Below are 26798 nucleotides of genomic sequence, written 5' to 3'. Positions count from 1 at the left end.
GAGAGAGAGAGAGAGAGAGAGAGAGAGAGAGAGAGAGAATCGGTTGCCTCCTATACTCACTCCAACCCGGAATCAAACCTGCAACATTTTGGTATGCATGGGATGACACCTCAACCACCTGAACCACCCAGCCAGGGCCTTCCTCCCACTCCTCTTAATCCTGTGAGGTGTGGTCCAGTGAGGGCCACAGACTGAGATGCCCCCTCTGGCTTCGCTGTTATCCTCCCCTAACACTCTAATGTGCCAGGAAGGACGCTTATTTATTTATTTACTTAGAATTGGTACCCTCCTCATTTCCCAAAAGGACTTGAGCTAGATACATTGTTTATGCCCCCCAGAAGGTTTTTAAAAGGCTGGCTAATTTTGATATGTTGGGGCAGACAGAGAGAAATGCGGCAAGTTAGAAATATGTAGGTGAGCTCTACTTTCTTACTTCAGGTTCTGCAAGTGTCAGAAATATTTATTACCGAAATATTTTTCAGTTTCATGCCTTCCCTCCATCTCTTTCCTGAGTCCTCTCCATCCCTTGTTCCAGTAATGGAAGGCTAATGGACACCTCCTTCCCACCCCTAAGGCCACAGTTTAAGAATTTGCAATGTGCGTGCAGACTGGGGGCAGAGAGGGCACTGGGGAGTGGCCATTTCCCCCAGTAGCCAGTGCGCCAGGAGAAGGGAGAAAGAAAGAAGTGCAGATGAGAAGAGAGCACGAGGCCCCAGAGAGAACCTGCACTCAGCTTGATGGTCTTTGATGTCTGGTCCTAGCTCTTCCTGGGGCTGCCTCCGTAAGGGTCGTGAAACACCCGTGTGCTTCCCGTAAATGCCTCTTTCCATCTAAACCAGCTTGAGTGCATCTCGGTTACTTCCAACGGAAAGATCTCTGATGAACACATTAATCAAGTAGAGGAAATGGGGTGGGGCTAAAGGAAAAGGGCCCACACGAGTGCTCACGGGGTAGCAGAAAGAAATTGTTTGATTATTCAGATAAAGCATGCAAGTGCCCTAAGGAAAGGCACAAGAAGCTATAGAGGAACAAATGGCTTCCCTATTAATGGAGCTCATTTCATGTATGTTTTAGTGTTATTTATTTTAAGAAAAAAGTTCCCTGTGAAAGGGGAGGGGAGCCTATTGTATACTTGTATATGTATATATGTATCCATGTAAGTATAGGACATCTTGCCCATGATACTATGCCGATATAAGTGAATGGTAAGGGCTGGGAAACACTGATCTAGAATAGTTACCATAGCAACACTGCTTTTATACATTTTTCATGGCGGGAACCTTGACCAAGATTAACATTGTTAATGACACTGGAGGGGGTATTATCACTTCCTGGGAAACAGTAATGGATCACTTTTGACTACATAAGATTTGAAATATTCATAATGATGAACAAATATCAACAAATAAATCTCTTTGATCAAGCTGTGTCTTCATTTTAATCTTTAAATGCCAACATGATTTATTTTATATTTGGTCATTTTTCTCCCTCTATAATTACTTAGTGGCTAAACCAAAGGCACATTTAATTTGGTGTTTCTTACAGAAATAGTAGTAAAGAGAAAAAAGGTCCAATATTTGGAGAAACAATAGGTTTAGAATAAGTAAATAGACTTTATTTTCTTAGACTCCCAGTGATTATTTTGCGCTTCCTTGGTTTTGCTTTATCTTTGTTAATACTATAATTAAAAACACATTTGGGTAAACAAAGACTTCCTTCTTTCCAACTGGTCTGCTTTTTCTGCCTGAAGCATTCACTGTTGGCACAGGAAGATAACCACCACATCTGAATCCATCAACCTTGTGAGATTTGAAAAAAATTAAGGATTCTAAGGGGGATGAGTGTAAATGTTCAACTCCCATCCACTCAGAGAAAAACACCGGGGGTACCAGTCATGCGGGCAAATAGCATTTGATAGCATTTTCTCTGGGAAGTCTTTTCAGAGTTAAAGTAGAAACTTCAAGTATTCACGATACTGTAGATTGGTATTTGAAAAGACCGTATTGAAAAAAATTGTGCATATATTATGAGTATAGTTTTATAAAATCATATATGGTAAATAATGTAAAAAAATTCCATTACTGTTACTAAAATGTTGTTTGTACAGTAGCACTCAGAGATAGATTTAAACAAAAGTGTATTCACAGTCAAGCTTCTTAGCCACTTACAATGGTTCTAAAACAGAGATGGCTCATTTCTAAGACCCAGTAGCTTGGGATAATACCTGGGCACAATATATTTCTGAGGAAGAGTTTTGGAAATGGATGGCTCACATCCAGACGATTAGGAGCGAATCCAGAAAAACAGGGCAATCTTGAAATAGCTCGTGTCCAGACATTTCCTACCAATATTCCAGGTTCTCTAATGGCAGTTGGGAGTTGAAAAGAATGATGAAGTTTAGAATAGCTAATAGGGAAATCAGTGAGGAAGCCACTCAGGCTCATGTAAAAGGGTTTTTCAACTGGGCAGTGGGCCAAGCAGAGTCCAGAAGCTATAACCTGCATGGTCAAGTCCGTGTGTGTGTGTGTGTGTGTTGTCAGGAGACCTCAGTGGCTGAGGAATAAGGGCAGAGGTGGTAGATGATTAGATTGAGCCAGAGGCTGAGATTTCCGGAGAAGTTTCAACAGAAGGAGGATTTTAGTCACAGAGGTTCAAATTTTTGCAGAAAGAGTAGGTGAATAATTACAATAATAGCACAAAAATGATCATGATAATATTTATGAAATGCTTACTCATGTCACTTTCCTAAGCACTGTGTGTGCATCAGCAAAAGGAGTGAGTGGCTGAAGTGGAGAGGAGTGGAAGCAAATATTCAACCAGAGGACTAGGCATTGGGAATGTGGTGTGATGGAAGGACCATCCACACAACTAAATTTCTCAGGTGGAGGGCAGGACTTGGAGGGAGGAGGGGGGTAGGAGCTAGCTGCTCTTGCCATGTCGAGCACAACCCCATCAAAGAATCTCTGCAGTTGGGGTTTCCTCTGCTTGGGCAGCTCTGCCCCAACATGTTCGAATGGCTTGCTCATTTCATTCAGGCATTTGCTCAAACATCACTTGCTCAGAGAAGCCTTCCCTAACCGTCTATCACTCTCTGTGTGCCCAGATTTATGGTTCTTAGCCCTTTTCAAGCTCCGTCCAATGTTGTGTAGTACATTTATTTGCTTATTGTCTTGTCTTCTCCGGTAGAAAAATGTATCATATCAGGGACCTTATGCTTTTTGTTCATGAATGTACCCCCAAAATAGTTCTTGGAATACAGGAGGCTCTCGGCCCGGAGATGAATAATGTTCAGTGACTCTCCTGAAGGACCCACATCAGGAGACAGGTGCAATTCAACAGACTGGGTTCTACTCAGGAATTTCAATTTGCATGAAGAACTGACTTCATAGCCAGTTTCTCTGGGGTTCCTGGCCTCTAGATGCTGCTTGTTTCTGCTCACCTGCTCCATTTGTCTCTGTATAAATTTTCTCTGACTTTTATTTTATTTCATTTTTTCCCGACTTTAAATTGTATATGGCTGTTTCACCTTTGCTAAAGTATCCAGCTAGCAGCAGCTAGTTCTCATTTCTGATTCTTAAGAGAAACAATCTAACTGGCCCAGCGTGGGTTTGGTCTCCTCCCCTTTTAGTTAGCTGTGGCCAAGCGAGAATCCAGTAAGGACCCTAAGAGAATCAGTCAGATGGCAGCGAGGGCATGGTTTTCCAAGAAGGCTATCCATCCAGCAGCCTCAGAATGTCATTACTACAATCACAGAACAGACTGGTGAAAGGACTCACAATCCAGTACCTTCACTTACTTATAAATGGGGGAACTGGGGTTGAGGTAGGGAAACTCAAGGTCATACAGCAAAGTGAAGAGTAGAACCCAGTCTGTTGAATTGCACCTGTCTCTTCCATGCCATATTATGTTGCCTCTTCAAAGAGATGCTAAGAGTTCCCAGCATGAAACAGCTGGCTTTCTGAAATGCACCCTGCCCTTCTGGCATTGCTTGCTGAGAGCAGGCAGCTCTCCTGTGTACCACGGGCCATGGAGCAGCATTTTCACCCTGGGTACCAGCAGTGGAATGGCCGGCACAATTTGACCTTCTTCATAAGCAGTATCTAAGAATTAACTTGTGCTATAAACACATTTTTATTTTATGTGTATCGTCAATATTTGTCCACTGTTTAACCTATACTTAATGTATATGTATATTTTATGTACTTGTTGATTAAATGCTTTAATATCTTAGGTTTAAGCTCCTAAAAATTAGACACTATGCCCATTAAACCCACATTGTTCCAAGCTTGCTTAAATAAGGGACAGTAGAAAGGGACCTAAGGGCATCTCCCTCTGCCCTCAATTACTCCAGAAATAACTTGTATAGATCAGATAGAAATGATGTAGAAGAGGACCAGAAAAATATATGCTCCCAGCCTGTCACTCCCTTCTCCCTTGCTCATGGCAGACATCACTAATTGATGCCAGCATCCTCCTGCTGAGCAGCAGAATCCTCAATATAACACTCTCGTTAGTCATTAGCAATTACTAGAATCTATTGGAAACTTCTGGAAACCTCAATCTTAATCTCTGGCTCAATTTAATCATCTACTCAATATCCCTCACTGTACCCATTTTTCTTCCTGAAGACTCCCAGTGACTGAAGTACTCCCTTTCTTTCCAGTCTGTTAGGCCAATCCTTTATTAACTTCCATCCCTCTCCATCCTAGACTTTTGCAAACACAGGCAGTATGTATAATGGTTAGAGTGTGGCCTTCAGACCCATACCGCCTGGGTTAAAATCCCAGCCCTACCATAAACTGTTGGGCCTCCATTTCCTGGGGATGTAATAATAGTAATCTTCTCCATTGTTGTTATAGGGGTAAGTGAGCTAATGCACACACAGTACTCCTGACCAAAAAACAAACAAAAACCTTGCCAAAATAATGAAACAACAACAACAATGAATGACTTGACCATGCAGGTTAGAGCTTCTGGACTCTGCTTGGCCCATCCCTTTGCACGAGTCTGGTTGTTTCTCTCACTGATTTCTCCACTAGCTATTCTAAATCTTCATCACTCTTCAGCTCCTCAAGATGCTGACCTTTTCACCCTTTCTTGACAGTCCCTACAAGGACTCCCTAATCATAACTAAAAATATATTTATACTAGAGGCTCAATGCACAAAATTTGTGCAAGAGTAGGCCTTTGCAGCCACAGCGGCTGCCTTGATCCCTCCCTTGTAGCTGCTGGTGGCTGCCTCGATCCTGAGGCAGCAGCCCTGGATTCGTCCCTGAAGGACATCCGGTCTAATTAGCATATTACGCTTTTATTATTATAGGTTCTTTCATTCTTCTCTTCAAACTCATAGGAGGAGCTCTTCTATTTTCTGTCTTAGACTAATTATTTCTGTATGTTCTAGATAACTTCACCTCTTATCCATTTGGGGACCTGATTTCATCAATTATCTCTTTTCTCCATTCATTTCAGGCCTCAAACATGCTCAAATCTCTCCAATCTTAACAAAACAAATTAACACCCCTCTGAACTCTGAATCCCCCTCTGTTGACCCACTTTCTTTCATCTATAGCTAATTAAAAAATATATTTTTATTGATTTCAGAGAGGAAGGGAGAGGGAAAGAGAGATAGAAACATCAATAATGAGAGAGAATCATTGATTGGTTGCCTCCTGCATGCCCTCCACTGGGGATCAAGCCTGAAATTGGGGCATGTGCCCTGACCGGGAATCGAACTGTGACCTCTTGGTTCATAGGTGGATGCTCAACCACTGAGCCATGCTGGCTGGGCATACAGCTAATTTTTTTGACATTGCCAAATGTCCCCTGCAGCATACCAGATCTTGGTTGAGAACCACTGATATAAGATACAGTAATACAAAATAGAGCACTGAGTATATAATTAGAGGCCCAGTGCACGAAATTTGTGCATGGTGTGTATGTGTGTGTGTGTGTGTGTCCCTCAGCCCAGCCTGCACCCTCTCCAATCTGGGATCCCTCTCACAATCCAGGACTGCTGGCTCCCAACTGCTCGCCTGCCTGCCTGCCTGATCGCCCCCTAACCACACCCCTGCCAGCCTTATCGACACCTAACTGCTCCCATGCCGGCCCGATTGTCCCTAACGGCCCTGCCGGCCTGGTTGCCCCTAACTACCCTTCCCTGATGGCCTGGTCACCCCTAACTGCCTTCCCCTGTAGGCCTGGTCACCCCCAACTGCCCTCCCCTGATGGCCTGGTCACCCCTAACTTCCCTCCCTTGCCAGCTTGGTTGCCCCTAACTGCCTTCTCCTGAAGGCCTAGTTGCCCCCAATTGCCTTCCCCTGCTGGCCTGGTCACCCCTAACTGCCCTCCCTTGCCAGCCTGGTTGCCCCTAACTGCCTTCTCCTGAAGGCCTAGTTGCCCCCAATTGCCCTCCCCTGCTGGCCTGGTCACCCCTAAGTGCCCTCCCTTGCTGGCCTGGTCACCCACAACTGCCTTCCCCTGCCAGCCATCTTGTGGTGGTCATCTTGTGTCCACATGGGGATGGCCATCTTTGACAACATGGGGGTGGCCATCTTGTGTTGGTGTGATGGTCAATTTGCATCTTACCTCTTTATTAGATAGGATGCTATGAAGTTCTAAAAAGAGAAGCCCATAGAGGCCTCCAGTCCCTTTTATCCGCTCACTGCATTTTTCCTGCCAAACCCTCTTCCAAACACCAATTCCTTGGCAGATAGCAAGCACAGCCTGTCTGCATTCCACTCTCCCCTCCCTCCCTTTTCAGCTCACTGCAGTCTGACCCCAGTCCTCCGTTTTCTGAAACCACTCTGCAATGTCTTTCTTCTTAATTGCCAAACCCCATTGACATTTCCTGACTCCTATCACTTGAATTCTCCACAGCAATTTTACTCTATTGACCATGACTTCTGCCTTGAAACTCTTGCTTTGGCTTCCAAAACCTTTTTTGGTTGTCCTCCAAAAAGAAGAGTGGATCTTCGTTATCTCCTTTGCTAGCATCCTTTTCCTTTAAACCTTAGCACTCCTTAAGCAGAGTCCCCTCTTCCTGGCACTCTTTCCCTAGTGTTTTCTTCAGTGCAAAGACTTGAACACTCCCTGGCATGGTCCCTCCTGAGTCCTGCTCTGGAGCCCAGGCCTGACCCTGACTCCAGGAGGTATTGCCTGTAGTCACCTAGGTACTTCCTTTTGCAACTGAAATGCAACACACATTCAGTAAGTCTATTCTCATCTTTCAGCAGTTCTTGCTCTTGTCTAACTGGCTATGAGCTCCTTGGCGATATTGATCCTTTCTATTTTCTCTTTCAGTGATCTGAATACAGGACAGTGCCTAGCACTCAGTAACTGGTGCTTGATAACTGCTTTTTGGATTAAGGAATGAATGTACTTGTCCTTTTTCCCTAGCATTGGCAGTGGATTTACCTGCTCAGGTCTAAATTAGAATGTTTGCTATCCCCAAATTTCCACTCTTCAAGTCCTCTTCACAGTTAAAGACATCAGTATTTACTCAACTGCTATCCCTTATATTCCTCACCCCATCCCTCATCTTCCATATCTAAGCCATGAGCAGGTTCTGTTAGCCAAGTCCTAAATTTCACTATTGGTCACCATCTCTAGCACCATTATTTCTTACTTATCCAACTGCCACCACCTCCTAACCAGCTTTTCTGCTGCTGCTATTGTCCTTTCTCATCTCAGAAGGATATCTCCAAAACATTCATCAGGTTACCTTGCTCCCTTCCCTAAAATGCTCCTTGGCTTCATTGCATCTGGAATCTAATCCACTATAGTCTTTCCCAAGGCCCTTCATAAATGAGCACTTTCCAACCTCTCCCACCCCATCTCTAAAGCCAAACCTGATTCTCAGCCCAACTCCCCTATCTGCTGTAGCAAGAGCCCTTTTTGCTGTTCCTCAGACGCACCCAGCCTCTTATTTTGGTTCACATCTTGTACACCAGCTGTTCCCTCTGTCTGGAATGCACTCCTCCCAGACTCCCCTGGCCAGCTTCTTCCCAACCTTCACATTTCTGCTCCAAAGCCACCTCCTTAGAAAGTCATCCTATGAAAATAGCTCCCCACAGTCATTCTCTAACCCCCATCCTGCTTTATTTCCCTTAGAGCACTCATTATGGTTTGACTTTATGCTTGTTAACTTAAACATTAACTTTCTGTAAGATATCATATAAGCTTCATTAAGACAGGGATTTTTTCTTTCCTGTCTACTATTACACCTCCATGGTATAGAAAAGAAATTGGCCCACAGTAAATACTCAGCAATGTAGGGATAATGCAATCTCTATGTCCGAAGGCATATCTGCACGGATTGGCTAAGGTTATTGGCTCTGTGAGGTGCTGTTTCACTGGGTGAAGATAACTTTCTTAGATGGGAACTGGCACCAACCTCTAAGACCCACACACATGTTAGCTACTGACAAGGACTCCCTTCATAATCAAATTCAGGCTCCTGTGAGCCCTCTTCTTGACTAGGACTTGTCTTTGGCCGAGCCCTTAGCCTGCGGAGCCAATTTAGCAAGTTTCCTGTTAACGCAATTTACTGAGTATCCTCCATCCTTGAATATATAATCACATCTCTCATCCCTCCACCATTGATATCAAATCAAATTCCTCTTAGTAATTTTCAATCCAATGACTCCCTCTCCTTCTCCTTGCCTGCTGGCTATAAATTCTGGCTGTCTTTGCTCTCTCGCGCAATAGCCTTGAATAAAATCTTCCTTCTCATTTTTAACAAGTGTCTGGTACAATTTCTCTTTAACATTAGAGACCAAATAGTTACCCACTGAGCTTGTATACAGCTATTTAATGAATTTTCACTGGTCCCCTTCAAACCTTCTTATGTTCTTTGCAGTGAGAAGGGTCAAAAAGAGGCTTTTCTTGTCTGTGTGACTGAAGAATATGGTTTCTCTAGCATATAGGAGAAAGTCAGGAAGAATAAAGGCTACATGCTTCTTTTTATCACCTTTATAGTGGCTATTACTTATTTATTTTGTCACATTTATTTTCTACTGTTCTTGTGGTGACATTTTAATGAATAATACAACAACCATGTTCAATTCAAAATGACACCCCAAATCTCCTAAACAAAAGCATGTCAGTGTATAAAAAATAGTTCCCCATCTGCCACGAAACCCATGCAATTCACAGGCAGTCCCCTCCTGACTCGGCAGCCAACTGGCGATGATATGGTCATACCTGCCACATCGAACTCGATTTCCAGGGTGACCTTGCTCGTGATGGAGGAGTCTCGGAGGAGCTGATTGGCTTCCTCGAAGGTGCTATCTTCGGTTGGAATTCCATTAATGGCCATCACTCTGTCTCCAATCTGTAGGACCCCACATCTGAATGTAGAACCACATGTTAGAGGTTGCATAGAGGGTAAATTATCATCAGTTGAAGTTGCCACATCTGCTTTGTTTGACCCTTGCAAAATGGCATAACCATGTGGTCTTGTTTATTCAATGCTGTGGGAATCCTATTAGTTAGGTCAACTGCAATGTCTTGCACTTTTGCATCTCATGGCTACCAATGTGAGCAAGGGAATCTTGAAGTATTCCAGCAAAGTAATTAATAATTCAGCACCATGGTATTTTTCTAATCTGATCTGAACCAATATATAGTAATGATGAATGTACATCTCTCCATGGCAGAGAAGCTATTAAAGTTTGAACTTAGAGATTTTTTTAATAGATTTTTTTTTCCTTTTTAATTAATATACCCTTAGTCCCTGATGGACGAAACCCTGCTAGATAAAGGCATCCATGCTCATAATTCTTCTCAAAACTGATCAAGAACATAAAATTTTATTGTCAGAACAGAGAGTTCATTATATCTTACATTTCCTGCATTGAGCGCTGTTCCATAATTTATTAGTTGTCCAAAAAGAGCCGGCGCACAAACGCACAGCAGGGAAAGATGCTGTGAAAGAAAGCGTCTCACCTCTCTGCAGGGCTGTCAGCCTCAATGTAGGAAATCAGAGGCGGAGAAGAGAGTGTCTCCGTGGCAAACACACTGCCCTGCAGCTGGATCCCAAATCCTGTGACAGGGTCTGCCGTCAGCACCACCTCTGTGGTTTCTGTGTGAACGACCTGGCCAGCCAAGCCCACTGTGCTGGAGGCTAAAGACACTAGAGGAGCAACATGAACAAGAATGATGTCAGGTTGAAGCAAGCACCAGAAAACCAGCATTTCTAAAACAGATCATGGCTCTGAAGAGCAGCTCACTGGCTAAGGTGGGAGGTCATATTTTGGCGTTCTGGTAACAAGTTTAGCCAGAGCTGAACAAGATGCGTAACTCTCCCAGAACTAGTCAGTTCTCAGTCACAATACGCAATGTAAGGTGTTGCCTCCTTCCCTTACATACCTGTCTGTTAGGGGCAATTGTGGGAGTTGCAGGAAGAAGACACCACAGGGTCAGGGTACCTGGATTCTGGTCCTGGTTCTACTACTAAGAAACCATTAACCTCTTTCCTATCTAGAAGAAGGAGGGTTGGGCTAACTCGTCTAATGGTTTTTCGACTTCAGCTTTAAGATTTACAGACAATCTGACCTCCAGCTTTGAAGAAATGCTCTGAGTCTAGCTCCCAGAGTGGTAAGGAAGTGCTGGTCATCAACCTCACTCTAGCATCAGGTTGGCATGATGGAGTCATTTAAACGCTACATTCCTCCTCCTCTCAAACTTGGTCTCTTCAGTCCTTATTTCTTCCCAATGGGTCTCCAACATACTCTGTCATCTCTTATTTCATTTGTTCCTCTGATAGTCTTCTCAGCTCCCCGGCACACATCTCTGACTTGTTCCCATCCCCACCCATGTCACGACTGACTGCTGCACTCCTGGACGCCTTCCTCTCAGGCGTGACCTGTGCCTCCTTTGCTCCCTGAGAGCAAGAGCTCTGTCTTTAGGGTCACCCTCTGCCGCACTGTCACTTCCTCCCAATGGAGGCTTCTGGCCCTTTAATGGAAACCTGATGAGAACACGTACCTCAAAACCTTCTCCAACCAGAAGCTGATTCTTTCACTCTCCCTGCACGGGGCAAGGAGAGAAGGGTTTCTAATACTGCTTGCTTTCCATGCAGTGATCTTTTATTTGTTTTGGTTTTTTACCTCATACCACTCCTATTTAGAGCTCCATATGCTGTACTAATTTCTGCTCTGTCTCATATTCAAACCCATAGTTTTCTGTTTACAAGATCCCACCCCTCTTCCTCACTGACTTCAGGACTTGGCTCATCGTCTATTCTCCTCTGACCTACAGCTTTTCGTTGTCCTAAGCCCTCTGACATGATGGGAATAATCTAATGTGCTGGGTTTGTGGTTCTGCAGCTCTCCTATTGCTAGCATTCCACCCTGTCAGCTCTCTGCCACAAAGCCCTAGGCGGACCCCATCCTCCTTTGAAATGGGTAGAGCTCCAAGATCTCAATCCTCCTTGGTGATCACATGTCCTTATTGGCCATCTGTCCCAGCCTCTACGATCTAATTTTCTGCTCTTATGACTTCTGCTCCCATTGCCTCTCACTTGTCTCCTAGTATTTTTAGCAACAGATCACATCCCCCCACCTCTTCAAATGAAGGCAGATGGTAAGGGATGCCTCTAAATTCCAGATGAAAACAGAACTACTGCAGTTGATGTTGGAATGAGACCCCAAGCCTTCGTCCTCCCTCATAGGGGAATCTGTGAATGCAGTTTAAAGACCATCATCTTTATCCATTGCCTTTTACTAGCATCCTTTCCCTCCACACTCCACCTGGACCTCTGGTGACCAATTTAATGATGCATTTGCTGGTAAGAGATTCTGAAACCTCACGTGATTGTCTATACGCTAACACTCTGTCCTCTTTGGTAAGGCCCAGTTAACTCCACCGCTGTTACTAAGTTGCTTAGGGGTGTTGAGAAAGTCATGACAAATTCACATTATTCTCTACGGGGCCCTGGAATCTTTTGCTGCATACTATTTTGGCACCTTATTAGATTTCTTACAGGATCTGTCTCAAACATTTCTACCCTTAGTAAGGTCAAACTTGACTCTTTACTTCATTTCTTACAAGACTGAAAATATGCCACCATTTAACAAGAGTTCCTTAAACAACATTGTTTCGATCTTAATTTCTCTATATCAGTGATTTTCAACCCTTTTCATCTCATGGCATTAATGACTAAAATTCTACTGCACACCAAAAAATGTATTACATTTTTGGCCGGCCTGGCAAAAGAATATATAGGTATAATTTTTATTCATTCACACCAGACGGCTATTGTTGTGTTGGCTGTTGTCATTTTTTAAATTGACAACCTAAGGGAAAAGAGGTCAGAGCCCCTGACTAAATAGTCAGGTATTGCATGTTCTAAAAACTCTTGCAGCACACCAGTGTGCCACGGCACACCGACTGAAAATCGCTGTTCTGTATCACCATCTGTTCTCTCTTTTCCCCATTTTTTCCTGCCTCAGGGGGATGTATCCTTTTTCCATCTCCAGGCTAACTATTAAGTATTTTTGATACTATCCTTTTCTGCTCCTGTGATTTTGTGCCATTAAATCTTTCTTGACACTTTTCCAACTTACTTACTCACTCCCCTAGCTTTCTGACCTCTCTCTGATTTGTACTGCTTCTAAATGGCTTAAACTGTGGCATCTTCCTTTACCCTTTACTGAAACTACTCTCACTGCTGCTTCCTGATTGCTAAAATCTATGGCCTCAACTGCTCTAGCCACTAAGTAGCCACTGGCTTTGGGAACCATCACTTTCTTTCTCAAATTGCCCTCTGGGTTTTGATGAAGCTTGGTTCTTAGTTTCTTACTTTTTAGCACCCACCATTCTTTTGCTTTATCTGCATGTCAAGCAAGCTAATGCCCATGGTTCGGTCCTAAGCCTTTTTTTTTTTTATCTCATTCTTTTCCTCATTCACTTCCAGTAAAATATGATCCAGTAAAATACATACCTTCTCAAGTCTACCTCTCTAGTGATGAATTTCAGGACTTGATAGATGCCAACTACAACGATGTCTCATTGACTCCTCAAACTCAACATTTTCAAAATTGAGTTAATCACCTATGGGACCATAATTACAGTCCTTTGGGCTTGAAATCTCAAAGTAGCCTTTGACCCACAACTCCCCATTGTCTCAAACTCAATCAATTTTGTTTAAATCCCCCTTTCCATTCTTACGGTCAATACCTTAATTCAGGCTTTCATTACGTTTACTTCAATTAATCTAATATACATATTTCTGGGTTCTTTCATGCCAGTGCTTTCAATATATTGTTGCCAGATTAACATTCTCTTCAGAATGAGGCCCCAATTTATCCACTCCTCTGGAGTAGAGCCTCATCACTTGACCCTCAGTTCTTTGCATGTCTGGAACCCTAGTGCCTGTACCATTCAGTGAATGCTACGTAAGTGAGGAATGAGTTATATTTTGTGATATCATCTGCATTTTTTGTTTTGAAACCAACATTTCATGTAGATTCTGCTAAGTTAAGGAACTAGGAAGTTGTTCTTTGGGACGCAAATTTTTCCATGATGTGGATCATTCCAGCACTGCAGCTGACATGGCAGAGGATGGTGGCGGGTCAATGTCTGGAAGGACTAAGGGAACTGTACTTCTTCTAAAGAAGCACGATCATTGTTCTGTCTCAGCAGGATGAAGCCAGTGAGATTTCTGCAGCCTGCAGTGGGGAGTGAAGGGAGCCTCCCACCCTAAGCTTTTTACAGGTGGCCGCCTACAGTTCCAAAGTCTCATGGACTATCAATTATTTTCGTTTTTAAATTAAATTTATTGACATGGATTAATAAAATTTTATGTTTCCGGTGTGCAATTCTATAATACATCACCTGTATATTGTATTGTGTGTTCAGCAGTCCAAGTCAATTCTCCTTCCATCACTATTTATTCCCCTTTATCCTCTTCTACTTCTTCCCAAACCCTCCTCTCCCTCCAGGAATCAGTAATACGTTGGTTGTCTGCTTCCTTGAGGTTTTTGTTTTGTTTTGTTTGTTTTTGCTTAATCCCTTCACCTTTTCACCAGCCCCCCAAACGCCCCTACTCTCTGGCAGCCGTCAGTCTTAACTTAGATTCTGCTTCTGTATCTATGAGTTTGTATCTATTTTGTTTGTTTTGTTTCTATTTTCCTTGTCAGTTTATTTTGCTCATTAGGCTATCACATATTTTCTAGGATGCTTCTGTGAATGTGAGCTGTACTTTGATTGCTCTCCAGATCATACATATATTTTTTTTTAATGCTGGCACAAACCAGTAGAAGATGCCATTTCCTGTCTGTAAGCGTCTGGAAAGTTGCATTTCTTTCCAGCTAGTGAGCAGGAACAGAATATTAGAACATCACTTATTTGGCAGATTACTTCCAGTTCTTGGTGAAGCTTTTTTTTTTTTTTGCATGTCAACAAAAATACTTTCTGTGAATCTTTATACATATATTTCATCTGAAATCTCAATTTGGTGCAGATTTTTAGACTACTTAATTAGAGTTAGAAACTATGTTTGGACTTCTAAGTCAGAGATGCCCTGAGGACACAGGCCTGACAGAAGGTGTGCAAGTTTCTGAGGGTTGTGCTCTGAGGCATGTCAGGATATCTACTCCAAAGGAAAGAACAAGTTGCTGCCACTTTCATCCCTTCTGCACAGGAAGAGTCAAAATACTCGATGGGCGTCTTTAGATATTAGATATCAGTTTCCATGTGCCACTAGGACCCATTAACCAGGTGATCCAAAAAGTTGGATCAGTTGGAATGAGCAGCTAAGATGACGTTACAGCTGCTCCCCACAGTGATGCATGTGGCTACTCCAGGCCGGTGCTTTCTGAGGGAAGCTTACAGCCATAGCAATGAGACTCTGACACCAGACTAAACCAGAAGTGATGGCCTGCAATTTCAGAAAGAGAGGAGAACGGAAATGCCAGTGTACAGCTACAGAGAAAACGGATCATTTGAATCCTGTGGCTTCTGGGGAGCAGGACAGAAAGGGACACTGTGTCCCATTCTAAGCCTCGTATTACAAGTTCACTTTTAACTATAAGCCTATATATTGTGATAAAAGTAAGAAGGTGAACATTAAAAAAAGAACTTTTAAGTCAGTTGATTACCATCACCATTAATTAAGAATCAAAAAGAAATGGTCGGTTTAATAACAATGGGAGAGATTAGGGGAGCTGTAGCAAAGACCCTCTCCAAGGAGAAGCTTGCTATGTTTTTTGGATCAGTTAGAGAAGATGAAAATTTCATTCTGTAGAGGGTTTTGAACACAGAAATAAGCACTAATTCACTGTGGGTAGCATTAAATTTATAAGCTCTATCTAGAGGCAAGTTGAGGTGATAGAAATCATTAGGAACTTTAATTTAGGATTAAAATGTATTAAACATGGGTTTCATAATTATATAAAGTTATAATTTATCTAATAAAAACAGGCTTACATTAGAGCTAGGATTTTACAATTCACTCTGAAAGTCCTTTGACACATTGGGATCTATTCTTTGAAACGGTCAAATTTCATTTGAAATTGCAGGTGCTGATTACTCACAGGCATTAACGTCTTGAAAATGATTACCAGACATGATAAACATCAACTGCAGACTCAAGGATGATGAGCCAGAAAGAAAAACAACCAATATTCCTTGGAAGAGAAAACGATGAACTTGATTACCCCGCTTCATTAATGTGGTCAAGCAGCAGAGGAAAATGAAGGGGATTTAATCCTGAGTTCACAAAGTTGTAGAATGAATTCTCTCTCCAGTAGCAGATGCCCCTGCAAGGCACTGGCCCTGGCCTGAGAGGTGCCCATTTCTGCCCGCAGGTGAAGGCGGACATGACTACACTGCCGCCATGCTGTGTGTGAATACCAGTTACTGGTGTGTGCCAGCATTCACACCTGCATGTCCTGTCCCTTTCACACCTGGAGGGTTCTGTTCACAGCCCTTCAGGTTTGCAGGGAATGGCCCTGTGTTTTGGTCAATTCTGGTCTTTCCGAGTGTAAGTAAGGGAGGGGAACCAAAGGCAGTTTTCTAACTCCCAAAGTTTAAAAATCAGCACCATGTTTCCTTCATTTAGAAGGCTGAGAGGTTTACTGTTAGATATGAAGAGCATTTAAAAAGTACAGAGAGCAAAGGACCTCACAGATTTATTAGTAACGCGGTGTTTGTCATTCTTTGACCCTGTAATTTAAGACATCTCACTGAAGTGTTCCACATTTAGGGTCGACCCACTGTGGACACAACACATTGTGTATCACATGGTCCATTCGGGAGCACAGCGGGGTGGCCAGCAGCCCCCTCCTCCACGCAGGGCTGGTGGGGCAGATTTTATGCTGTCAACTGCCAGCGCTCTGTGCTCCGTCACTTATAAATGCTTACCGTTAGCTGCCTTGGCCTTCCATTTTTTTTTCAGGGGTCGGTAGAAGGGATAAAAGTTGTTAGTCTTTTTCATTCTCTTCCTCTCAGTTATCTGCAATGCTGCCCTCCCTGGTAGTAAGTGCCAATGACAAAAGAGGCAAAGACCGTTCTGGGCATGTGCTCTGACGTGTACTCTCTGTTATATCTCAGGCTGACTGGGCACAGGCAGTCTCCCCAGGGGCTCTGGGTGCAGGAGCAGGAGGCAGACAGCAGGGGAACTGGCTCAGTCATGCCTCTGTCAGGGGGTGTGGGGGTGACGGGGTCCTGGAAGGAGCCCTGGCCTCTGCAGTAGAAAAAGGGCAGCCCGGGTTGTGGGGAAAAGGTCAGTAACATTCCAGAAGCGGTGAGGAGAGGTTCCCTCTGTGACACCCTCCGGGCTTTGTGACACTCCTCACAGCCGAGGCAGGGGTTGCTCACCACTGTCCCTGTGGAACTACCAGCACTTTCCTGTTTCAATGCTTGTAACATATGGTCACGGGTTTTCTGTATTCTTCCCTCTAGGCAACTGTACAGAACGTTTTCATATTTATGTGAGATTTTCCACTCTTCCGGCCATGTCCTTCCTTCGTCCTGGAAACATATGTGAGAATTCTTTCTGGTTTCCAGGTTCTGGCCTCAAATGCTCACCAACATAGCAAAGAGGCTTTTGATTGTATTTGGGACTTTGCCAGGACTCACCATCCATACAAATGGCATGGTTGCTATAGAAACATAAGAATGAGAAAGGGGGCAGCCAGTGGTGGCACGGAATAAACACATAAATAAAGTGGTGGAAATAAACCAAGGTAGAGTGAGAGTGGCAATAAAACTTTTATTATCAGTTATTTGGGGAAACCTTTCTCTCTGATGTGACCATTCCAAGCTTAACAACAACAACAATAAAAGAATGGAACCTAATCTTGAGGATTTTTATGTGTGATTTTGGAAAACTAATTTTTTAAGTCCCTTTGAAGTTGGAATAAAAGTTCATAGTTTGTGAATCTTATTGTTGGATTAAAATATAACATATATGATCTCCTGAGACAAACATTCTGGTCTATGTATGGTCAGTGATGCTCTAGTAGCGAATGTCTACAGCAAACACAAATAGCCAGAAATTTCTTCAACCAGCTTTGTGTTTATATTTCCACTATGTTGGAGAATAATGTGCTGATTCAAGAGAGAATTTATGAGCTGGCCATGGATGTCAGTGACAGTGTGGCCTCAGCTTTGTTTCCTACCACAAAATTCAAGATGTGCAAATATCAAACCCATTATCATTCGTTTGTAGTCCCTAATGTGTTTAGTCAACATAGTCAGTCTTACCTAACACAAGCAAATGTTTAGCCATTGAAGCACAAGTACAAACATTAATGAATTCGTTTTAATTGCTCTTCCCTGTTGAGGGATGTTAGCCTGTTTCTGTCAGTGAGGAGTGCTGCACATGAAGCTATTCTATGTAAAAATATTCATAAGCAAATGCCCACCACAAGCCCTGAAGGCACTGCATGGAAGACTCAAGATCTATGTGTTATGCCAAAGTGTAACCACTGTGAAAAATGCAGAAATTTGAGAGGAATGTTAACAGAGTTTTGCACAGGCCCATTCAGACTCAGGCAGAAGAGCAGCTAACACTTAATCTGTTCAAAAGAGCTAATTATATGACCTGAGAGACCGTTTCCTGGGCTGGGTGGTGGTCAGTCTCCTACACTGATGGTGGCATGGGTGGGACTGGCAGCACATCCACTTGCACAGATGAATCTCTGGCAAATAAGCTGAAGAGCCAACAGGCTCAACCACCCCTTCTCACAAGAACATTCTCTCTTCACTACCAGCTTTGAGGTATCTGGGTTTGGCTTTATTTAGGTAACTTAAGGGTGTTCTTTATTTTATTCTCATGGTAATCCCAGGAAGAGGCCCTATCTCCTTTGAGCTTCTTTACAGGAATCACAACCATGGCCAAAAGGGACACATAGGATACAACCCATGCACGCTCTAGACTACAATTAGATCTTGCTGGAAAGATAGGTGTTTTCTTCCTCTAAAACATAATGTGATGATGATGAGAAATTATGATCTTCCCCAGCAAGAAAAATTAGGAGCTATTTGAATTTCTTCCCTGTTCACACAATCATTACCCCTTTTTCTCTTTACCAGTATGTGTATAACCAGTCATCCAAAAGCAAGTGGCCAAGCACATTTTCCTAGTCTTGCTTGGTCTATACTAAGCGTGGCTGTCCCAGAGGGTCATATTCCCAAGAATCCTATTTGAAATTCCTAGACTTTAAGATGCTTGTTGTAAAGATGAACATCCCTCTCATCTTCTTAAGGCTGAAGCGGGCAACAGAAATATATGTTCAAGCCGTGATTCTCAATGGGGTGGGTCCCTGGGGAAAGTATTGGAATCTTGGGGAATGAGATATTAATAGCATTAAACAAAAGTGTGAGGTTCTTATATTTACCAAAAAGGAGACATAGTTTTCAAAAAACTGCTTTAGAGTGAATAAGAAACTAAGAACAAAGGTCATGCTCGAAGCTACCCTGAACACAGGGAAGGAGTTTTAAAGGAAAAAAATCACATCTTAAGTCATTTTGTTAGATCAAAGGAGCAAGAAAAAGTTTCACATAAAAAAGTTGTAGGCAAGGGTGGTATGAACTAATTCCACTATCCTAGAGATAACGGATATCACTTTAATGGTCTTTGGCACCGAGCTGGACCTGCTTGGCATCTGCCTGATGAGCAGGCTCTGTAAACTCTTCCCCCAGACCTCTGTGGACCAAAGACTCTAACCTGCCCACACGCTTTCTCCAGGCCACATGGCACTGGCTACCATTCCACTTACGTGAGCTTTTGAAGTCTTTCTTTTTCAGTCTCCTCCTCATCATGGTTCCACGTGGACTAGTGGAGTAGAGGCTGCGAGGCAAAGTCCCCATGTTCAGGGAACTCAGGCTGTATGCACTCATGGAGGTAGGAGAGAAGGATGAAGACACCAGAGCTGCTGTAAGAGAATGAAGACTTGGCACAGAGCATTCCCAGGTGGGGTGTGAGCCTGCCACACGTGCCAACCAGCGACAACCCGGGAAGACACACAGGACGCACAGCGGTAGCGAGTAAGTGCCCCAACTAGACAGAGACAGGGCTCAGGAGCCGGGGACGCAGCGCTTTAGGTTCTGCGTTACGAGAGCCCATGGACACCTGAGGGGCAGATGGTCCCCATACACATAGTGGAACACAGAGAAGCTCTATGAGTTTTTCTTTAGACACACTAAAATACCAAACATTAAAACAAGTTTCTTCATAAACAACACAATGCATCAGATATGTAATCTCATTTTCATAGATATTTTCTGACATGACTTTTGCATGTGATTCCACATATTCAGAGAAGATCTGCGAATACTGTATGCTGTATAACATTCTGAATGGTTATTTCCTTGTAAAGCATTCTGAACACTTACATCCTCTCCCCATGACAAATGCGTTCTGATGGAAAAGAAAAAGACGTAGGGGATGTCAGAAATGATAAGCTGCTACAACGAAAAAAGCATACAACGCCCATGAAACCAAATACGGTATGACTCAGATGAGCAAGGAGGGAGATGAAGATAATTTAAATAAAGGACCAGGAGGAGAAAGCCTGGAACATTACGAGGGCTGTTTGGAGGAGGCGCTTTCGGGAATGTCAGGGCCGGCAGTCTGCCATGGTCAGGGTGGTGCGCGTTAGAGTGATGGTAGGTGTGGAGGCTGCAGTGGCTGCTGGCCCAGGAATCCCAGGTAAGTTGCCTGTCGCTCCTCTGAATTTTCACTGCCCATATGAAGTGATGATGGGAAATAAGAAAAACAAACAAAGAACCAAAAAAGAGGAAAAATAACTGAATTGCACAAATAAGAAGTGTAACAAAAATGAAAGCTTCTTGAAAAAAAAAATCTACTGTCTACTGCCTTTGCCCTTTTCTCAGTGGTCAGCAAAACAGATGATTAAAATCAGGATGGAAACTTTCATCTTCCCAAGAATAATGCATGTTTTTTCCCCAGCCCATTTCCCCCCTCTTTTAAAGATGCCTCTTGAATCAATTTCTAATCTCCCCCCAGTGCCTCACAGCAGAGATTAAAACCATTTTTTAAAACTTAAAAGTCAACCCCATAATGATTTATGGCACATGATTAGTAATTGAAGATTTGCAAATCTTGGCTAGTTAGTAGCATTTGTTTTTCGAGAGAAAAAAAGAAGAAACAATAAATCTCATAGGCTCATGATTCAAGTGGTTTACTGGCCACACATCACAGTTTACTGCTCTGACTTAATTGCTCTATGATCCATCACTTGGACTTGGACTTAATTTTTCTCAACATTAAATCACTCTAATCATCTATCAATACCAGAATCTTATCTGTATCCTAATAAGGAGAAGATAAAAGTCTCAACATAATACTTTTTTTTTGTATTTTTGAAAGAAGGTACTTACATTTGAAAGCAATAATCAATTCTTAAAATATTTCACATTTTCTTATATTTCCTTAAGATGCTACAAAATTTTAATAAAGTTTATTTTTAAATGTTGGCATCCTTTTTATTTTTTAAAAAATGTATACTGTATTTCCATTCTAATTCCAGTATTGTTTCAATTTGATTTTCTACTCAGTGTTCTAAAGTATGACCAATATTAAGTTTGTTACTATGTCTGATATGAAAATTTTCATTTAGGCTGTTTCAATGGGTTATAACAGCGGTTCTCAACTTGTGGGTCGCGACCCCTTTGGAAGACCATCGGAAAACACATATATATAATTACATATTGTTTTTGTGATTAATCACTATGCTTTAATTATGTTCAATTTGTAACAATGAAAATACATCCTGCATATCAGATATTTACATTACGATTCATAACAGTAGCAAAATTACAGTTATGAAGTAGCAGCAAAAATAATTTTATGGTTAGGGGTCACCACAACATGAGGAATTGTATTAAAGGGTCGCGGCATTAGGAAGGTTGAGAACCACTGGGTTACAATGACCAAGAGATGCAGATGTGACCGCTATTAATCTCTCCAGCTTCATACCCTATCATTCCACTCATCATTGATTGTTCCACCAACAATGGTCTTAGGTTTGTTGGTAATACAAGCCAGGCTCCTTCCTACCTCAGGGCATTTGCAGTTCCTATTCTTCCTGCCTCTAATATCCTCCCAGTTGTTTGCATGGCTGGCTCCTTCTCATCATTCAGATCTCAGCTCAGCTGCTACCTCCTCAGAGTTGTGGCTGACTTCTGTGACGGAAGTAGCTGCCTTCTCCCACACTATCCTATTACTGTTTTATGTTCTTCATAGCACTTATTACTGTTTCATTTATTTAATGTATTTTCAGTGTTTGTCCCTTTATACTAGAAATCCATAGAATAGGAATCTACTTTGCTGTCTTCCTTACTAGATGTACTGTAGCAACTTTAACCATGCCTAGTACATAATGACTGACGAATGAATGAATGAATAACTGAATACATGATGAATAGGAATATCAGGGAGAGTGTCCATGTCTGCATTGCTGCAACATTTTCCTTGTGATAAAGTGTTGCAAGGCAAGTCCCTAATGGATTCTCCTTCACCGTCCTTATTCTACGTTGTGGTGTAGAACACCATGTTTTATAGCAACGTGCAATCATTGCTGGGTCAGGCTAATCTACACCCACAGCCATCGATTTTACTCTTTACAAAATATTGCCTGTGTTTCCAATGAAGTATAGTGAGTGGACTTCAGAATTCTAAACTGAATTTTTGATCCGGTTCTTTATGGAATGCTTTGAAAGTAACTGGGAACTTTTGGGGCTGTCGTATATTAGGCAAGTATTTCAGGAGTTTAAAAAGAAAATGTTAACATTTTTTTAAAACACTGTCTAAGTCTATATAACGGCTTGTCTCATAGAGGAGAGCACCGGGATAGGTTAGACCAGTGATGGTGAACCTTTTGAGCTCGGCGTGTCAGCATTTTGAAAAACCCTAACTTAACTCTGGTGCCGTGTCACATATAGAAATTTTTTTATATTTGCAATCATAGTAAAACAAAGACTTATATTTTTGATATTTATTTTATATATTTAAATGCCATTTAACAAAGAAAAATCAACCAAAAAAATGAGTTCACGTGTCACCTCTGACACGCGTGTCATAGGTTCGCCATCACTGGGTTAGACTTTGTTACTATAGAAAGCTAAAATGTTACATTTTTATCAAACTCTTTCATTTTGCAAAAAAACATTCACACACGTTTTCCCATTTAATGGTCCCAATAATGACAGAAAACTTTCACTGAATACTTGTTATATACCAGACACTGGCTACGTGCTTCCCATTGATTATCTCAGACAGTGTTTGCAATAGAATCGTGAGGTAGGTATTATTCTCACATCCATTTTACAGAAGAAGAAACTGAGGTATAGGAAAGTTGGATAACTTGCTTAAGGTCCCAAGTGGTGGAGCCATAATTAAAACTCTGGAAGTCCGACTCGAGAGTCCCTTCCCTCAGCCACCACACTACACTGCCCCTGCCTTTGTTACAGATAAATAAATAGTGAAAATACAATGCTGTTCCCATCATTCCATGGTGACATCATTGCTGAAGTCTTAAGAGGTATCTGCCTTGGAGTTGTCTTCCTCTCTAATCGCACCCTCTTGCCCTGTCTGGGACGTCTGAGGGTACAGGCAACAGCAACTTTGGGGTGGTTCCTGGAGCTCGCCGATGCACATCCTCTTGGCACAGAATATATCAAACCTAGCAATTCCGCTTACATTTACCCCCTAAAGTCTCAGTTTCCTTCAATTATGATTAAGGATCCCAAAGGTCCTCTTGGGGTACAATTTCTAACCTCATTGAAAAGTCATTCTTGCTGGCTTATTTACTAGCAAAAGGCACAGTCAATCTCTGATTGCTAGTTGATGTGCCCATTTCTATGTTTCATAAAAACACTGTGGTGAATGCTTTGTTGATAAGCAAAATTTGGAAAATGTTGTATTTCCCTCCACCTGGGATGAGAGACATGCTCATGTTCAGGCATCAGAGATCTTGAAAAAATAACCAGAATTTTCTTGTGGAAAAAGTGTAAAACTATGTAAGACAATGCTACTAATTACAAAAAGAGAAGTTTGAGGATTATGAACACCATTTTGGGAGGAGGGGTATTTTTCCTCCTTCATAACTGTGATCTAATTATGCTTAGGAGCCTATATTTATTTCCTTTTGGAAATGCAAGTCTGATTTTAATGTAAAATGTAGGGAGCTGCTTCTATGCTCGATAAGGAAGATGGTGAGCAATTGTCGGCAAAAGTGGATGATATGGTCACAAACTAGAATTACGTAAATTACCAGTTCCCTGAAAAATCATAAATGACATCATGTTCTCTACAGTGAAGAAAAAGAATTTGTTCTTGGTCTCCATACATTTTAGTGTATACATTCATGTTCTCAAATTGTCTTGGCAGGTAAACATATTATTTCCCACACTGGAAACAATTTGAACTATTTATGATTTGTATACAGGGCAAATAAAAAGGAGAAAAATGAGGTTGCTAAGGACAATGACATTTTTAAAGAGTCTGTTAAACATTTCTGGTTCACTGAAACCAGAATTTACCAAGCAAAATCTCACGCTGAAAAAGCGCTACATAGTGTGCGCTCTCCTCCCTACTGTGCTCCAAATCCATGACGACTGCAGATTAGTTTAGGAGAAACTTACAGTCCTAGAAATCTCTCCTCTCAGCCAGTTGCAGGCAGGAAAGGCCCGAGGGGCCTCCTGACAGGAGCGGCCTGCATCCTCTGAGCTCCTCATCGTTGCCACTCACATGAGGCAGAGTTTCTTCATAACCTGCCTGTACGGCATCGTCTCTCCACTCCAATGTGTAAAATTAAAATCTGATAAAGGTAATGCTGTACTAGAGATTTTCATTAGCTCCAGGGCTGCCTAAGCTCCATTTAATTAAAAGAGGTTGCATCCAGCTGACTCATTCAGTATGAAAATTAACTGGTCCCTCTCTTTTTTTCAAATTGCAGAAAAGTGCAGTGTGTTTTAGGAGGTGGGAGACACGTAACGCAAATGACCGCCTCATAAGCAAAATTACAATTACAGAGAAAACTGTTCTCTTTCTCTACACACACAGCAGTGCCTTCTTCACCTCCAGGGCATCTTGGAGGCTTCCAGGATTTGATTTCAGGAATAAAAAGGAGGGCACTTGGCTTAAGGAAAAGGAGGGAGGAGGAACTGGAATAAAGGCCCCACTGGGGAGTCTTTCTTCATTTGATTTTGGGCTCAAAGTACTTTTTCTTGCACCAGGTTTTGTTTAAAGAAGCCCAGGTGAAGGGTATATACAGGGAGGGCAAAAGTAGGTTAACAGTTGTGAGTATGTGAAACACAGAGTTTATTCTACTATTATTATTTATTAACTAGAAGCCCGGTGCACAAAAATTCATGCACTCGGGGTCAGGGGAGGAGGGTCCCTCAGCCTGGCCTGCGCCCTCTTGCAGTCCGGGACCCCTAGGGGGATGTCAGACTGATGGCTTAGGCCCGCTCCCCAGGGGATCGGGCCTAAGCTGGCAGTCAGACATCCCTCTGGCAGCCCAGGAGCCCTCGGGGGATGCCCGACTAACGGCTTAGTTGGATATCCTTAGCACTGCCATGGAGGCCTCTCCCACCACCGCCGCTGCACTGGCCAGCCATGAGCCGGTTTCTGGCTGAGCGCCGCTCCCCCTGTGGAAGCACACTGACCACAAGGGGGCAGCTCCTGCATTGAGCATCTGCCCCCTGGTGGTCAGTGTGCATCATAGCGACCGGTCATTCCACCTTTAGAGTCAATTTGCATAATATCCTTTTATTATATAGGATGATTGTATTATTTTCCATATGAACAACTGTAAACCTACGTTTGCCCACCCTATAAATACTCAGCAAACTGTGATTTGTGGGATGGTAACACTGTAGATTCCCTCAGCTGACACTTGCTATTGAATAGGTGTACTCAAGTATTAGGATTCTCTCAGGGAAGATATTTGGTCAGAAAGGTTGTTCTCCATTTTAAGAAATACACTCCTCTGGCAAACAGACAAAATATAGAGAAAGTCAACTCTTCACACAACTATTCCCCAATCCCAAATATTTGAAGGGTCTGCTATTAATACCCATTTTATAACTATTTACAAAATGAAAGTTTTACTATTTACCTTCATTGTCCTTCAAATAGAGTGGAAATTTAATATAACAGGTTATCAAATAACTTCCCTTCTCTCCACACTCAATGTACATCCAAGGGTTTTGTTTTGTTTTTAAATATCAAATATTACTAGCCTGAAAATTCTTCAAAACATTCTCAAACAAGGTTTCTTTGCTCAATTTGGGGCTTTTAAGTGAATGACATGCGTCTTAGCGAAAGAGATTTGGAGGATAAAGACCAGCAAACAAAGATAACCTGCTGTTTTGAAAAGAAATGACTAAGGCAGAATTAAACCCAGGATCTTTCTAGCTCTGCTGGAAGGAGCAGCAACTGCACAGAGAAAGCAGAGACTTATCCTGAGGGCCTCACCGTGGTCAGGTCCCTTCAGCGCCAGGCGGGTCTGGTGGTGGGGAAGGATCTCCAGCTTGACCTGGTCGGTGGTGTTGGCCAGGAACTGGGTCGCCTCAGCTAGCGTGCAGTACTCCATGCTGGTGCCGTCGATGGACAGGATGTGATCGCCCACGTGCAGCGCTCCACACCTGCGGGAGGGGAAAGGCTCAGTGCACTTCCTCTTTGGAATGTGGCTTTCATGTCCTTCAAAGTTAAAATTTCCCAGTTTCCATTTACACCCCCTCTCCCCCCAGAAAATACTGTAGTGTTATAGGAAACACCCTGGCCAATGTTAAGAACATAGGAATAGGAATGTAAAACCTTGTGGCAAATACAGAAAAACTCAAGGAAGTGTTTTCCTCTTGTCCTTCGAAAACCAGCAAACAATTATTTGGGGGCAAAGGTGCCAAATGTTGAGGGGAAACGAGCAGGGGGACAGGGAAGGATGGGCAATGTGTTTCCCGTGCCTCTTTCTGTGATGTTTCCTCTCAGGTTTTTATGTTTATAAATATGATTGGTAAATATTCAGAATGTCAAGATGTGACTCACGGAGTTTGAACAGGGACATTGACAACTATTTTATGTGTGAAGGGGAGTAACTTGGGGAAGTTCAGCTAACGCTTCCTCACAATCTTTTCACACAGGCCCCCAGATCGCCAGTTCTGTATTCTTGTGTTTTGGTTTGTTATTCTGGAGTTAAACACTTATGAGTACAAAAGCTCTCGAAGATGGTGGGAATTATGCATGAGGCACTAAACCAGTGATGGCGAACCTATGAGACGCGTGTCAGAGGTGACACTCGAACTCATTTTTTTGGTTGATTTTT

At 42.5% G+C, this 26798-nt stretch overlaps 1 protein-coding gene across 1 annotated transcript in view; it reads right to left on the bottom strand.

Annotated features, from left to right (window-relative positions):
• The window catches only part of GRIP1 (glutamate receptor interacting protein 1), a 406109-nt gene that overhangs the window by 69788 nt on the left and 309523 nt on the right, over window positions 1–26798 (bottom strand). Inside the window, exons 9-12 of the mRNA XM_005872692.2 lie at window positions 25952–26121; window positions 19227–19382; window positions 9946–10132; window positions 9202–9347 (exon numbers count right to left, since the gene is read on the bottom strand). Coding sequence (XP_005872754.1) covers window positions 9202–9347; window positions 9946–10132; window positions 19227–19382; window positions 25952–26121 — 659 coding nt within the window. The remainder of the gene's footprint in view (window positions 1–9201; window positions 9348–9945; window positions 10133–19226; window positions 19383–25951; window positions 26122–26798) is intronic.

The sequence above is a fragment of the Myotis brandtii genome, unplaced genomic scaffold, assembly GCF_000412655.1.
Source record: "Myotis brandtii unplaced genomic scaffold, ASM41265v1 scaffold389, whole genome shotgun sequence".
NCBI lineage: Eukaryota > Metazoa > Chordata > Mammalia > Chiroptera > Vespertilionidae > Myotis > Myotis brandtii.
Note: the sequence above shows the minus strand (reverse complement) of the source record. Positions and strands in the feature narration are given on the sequence as shown.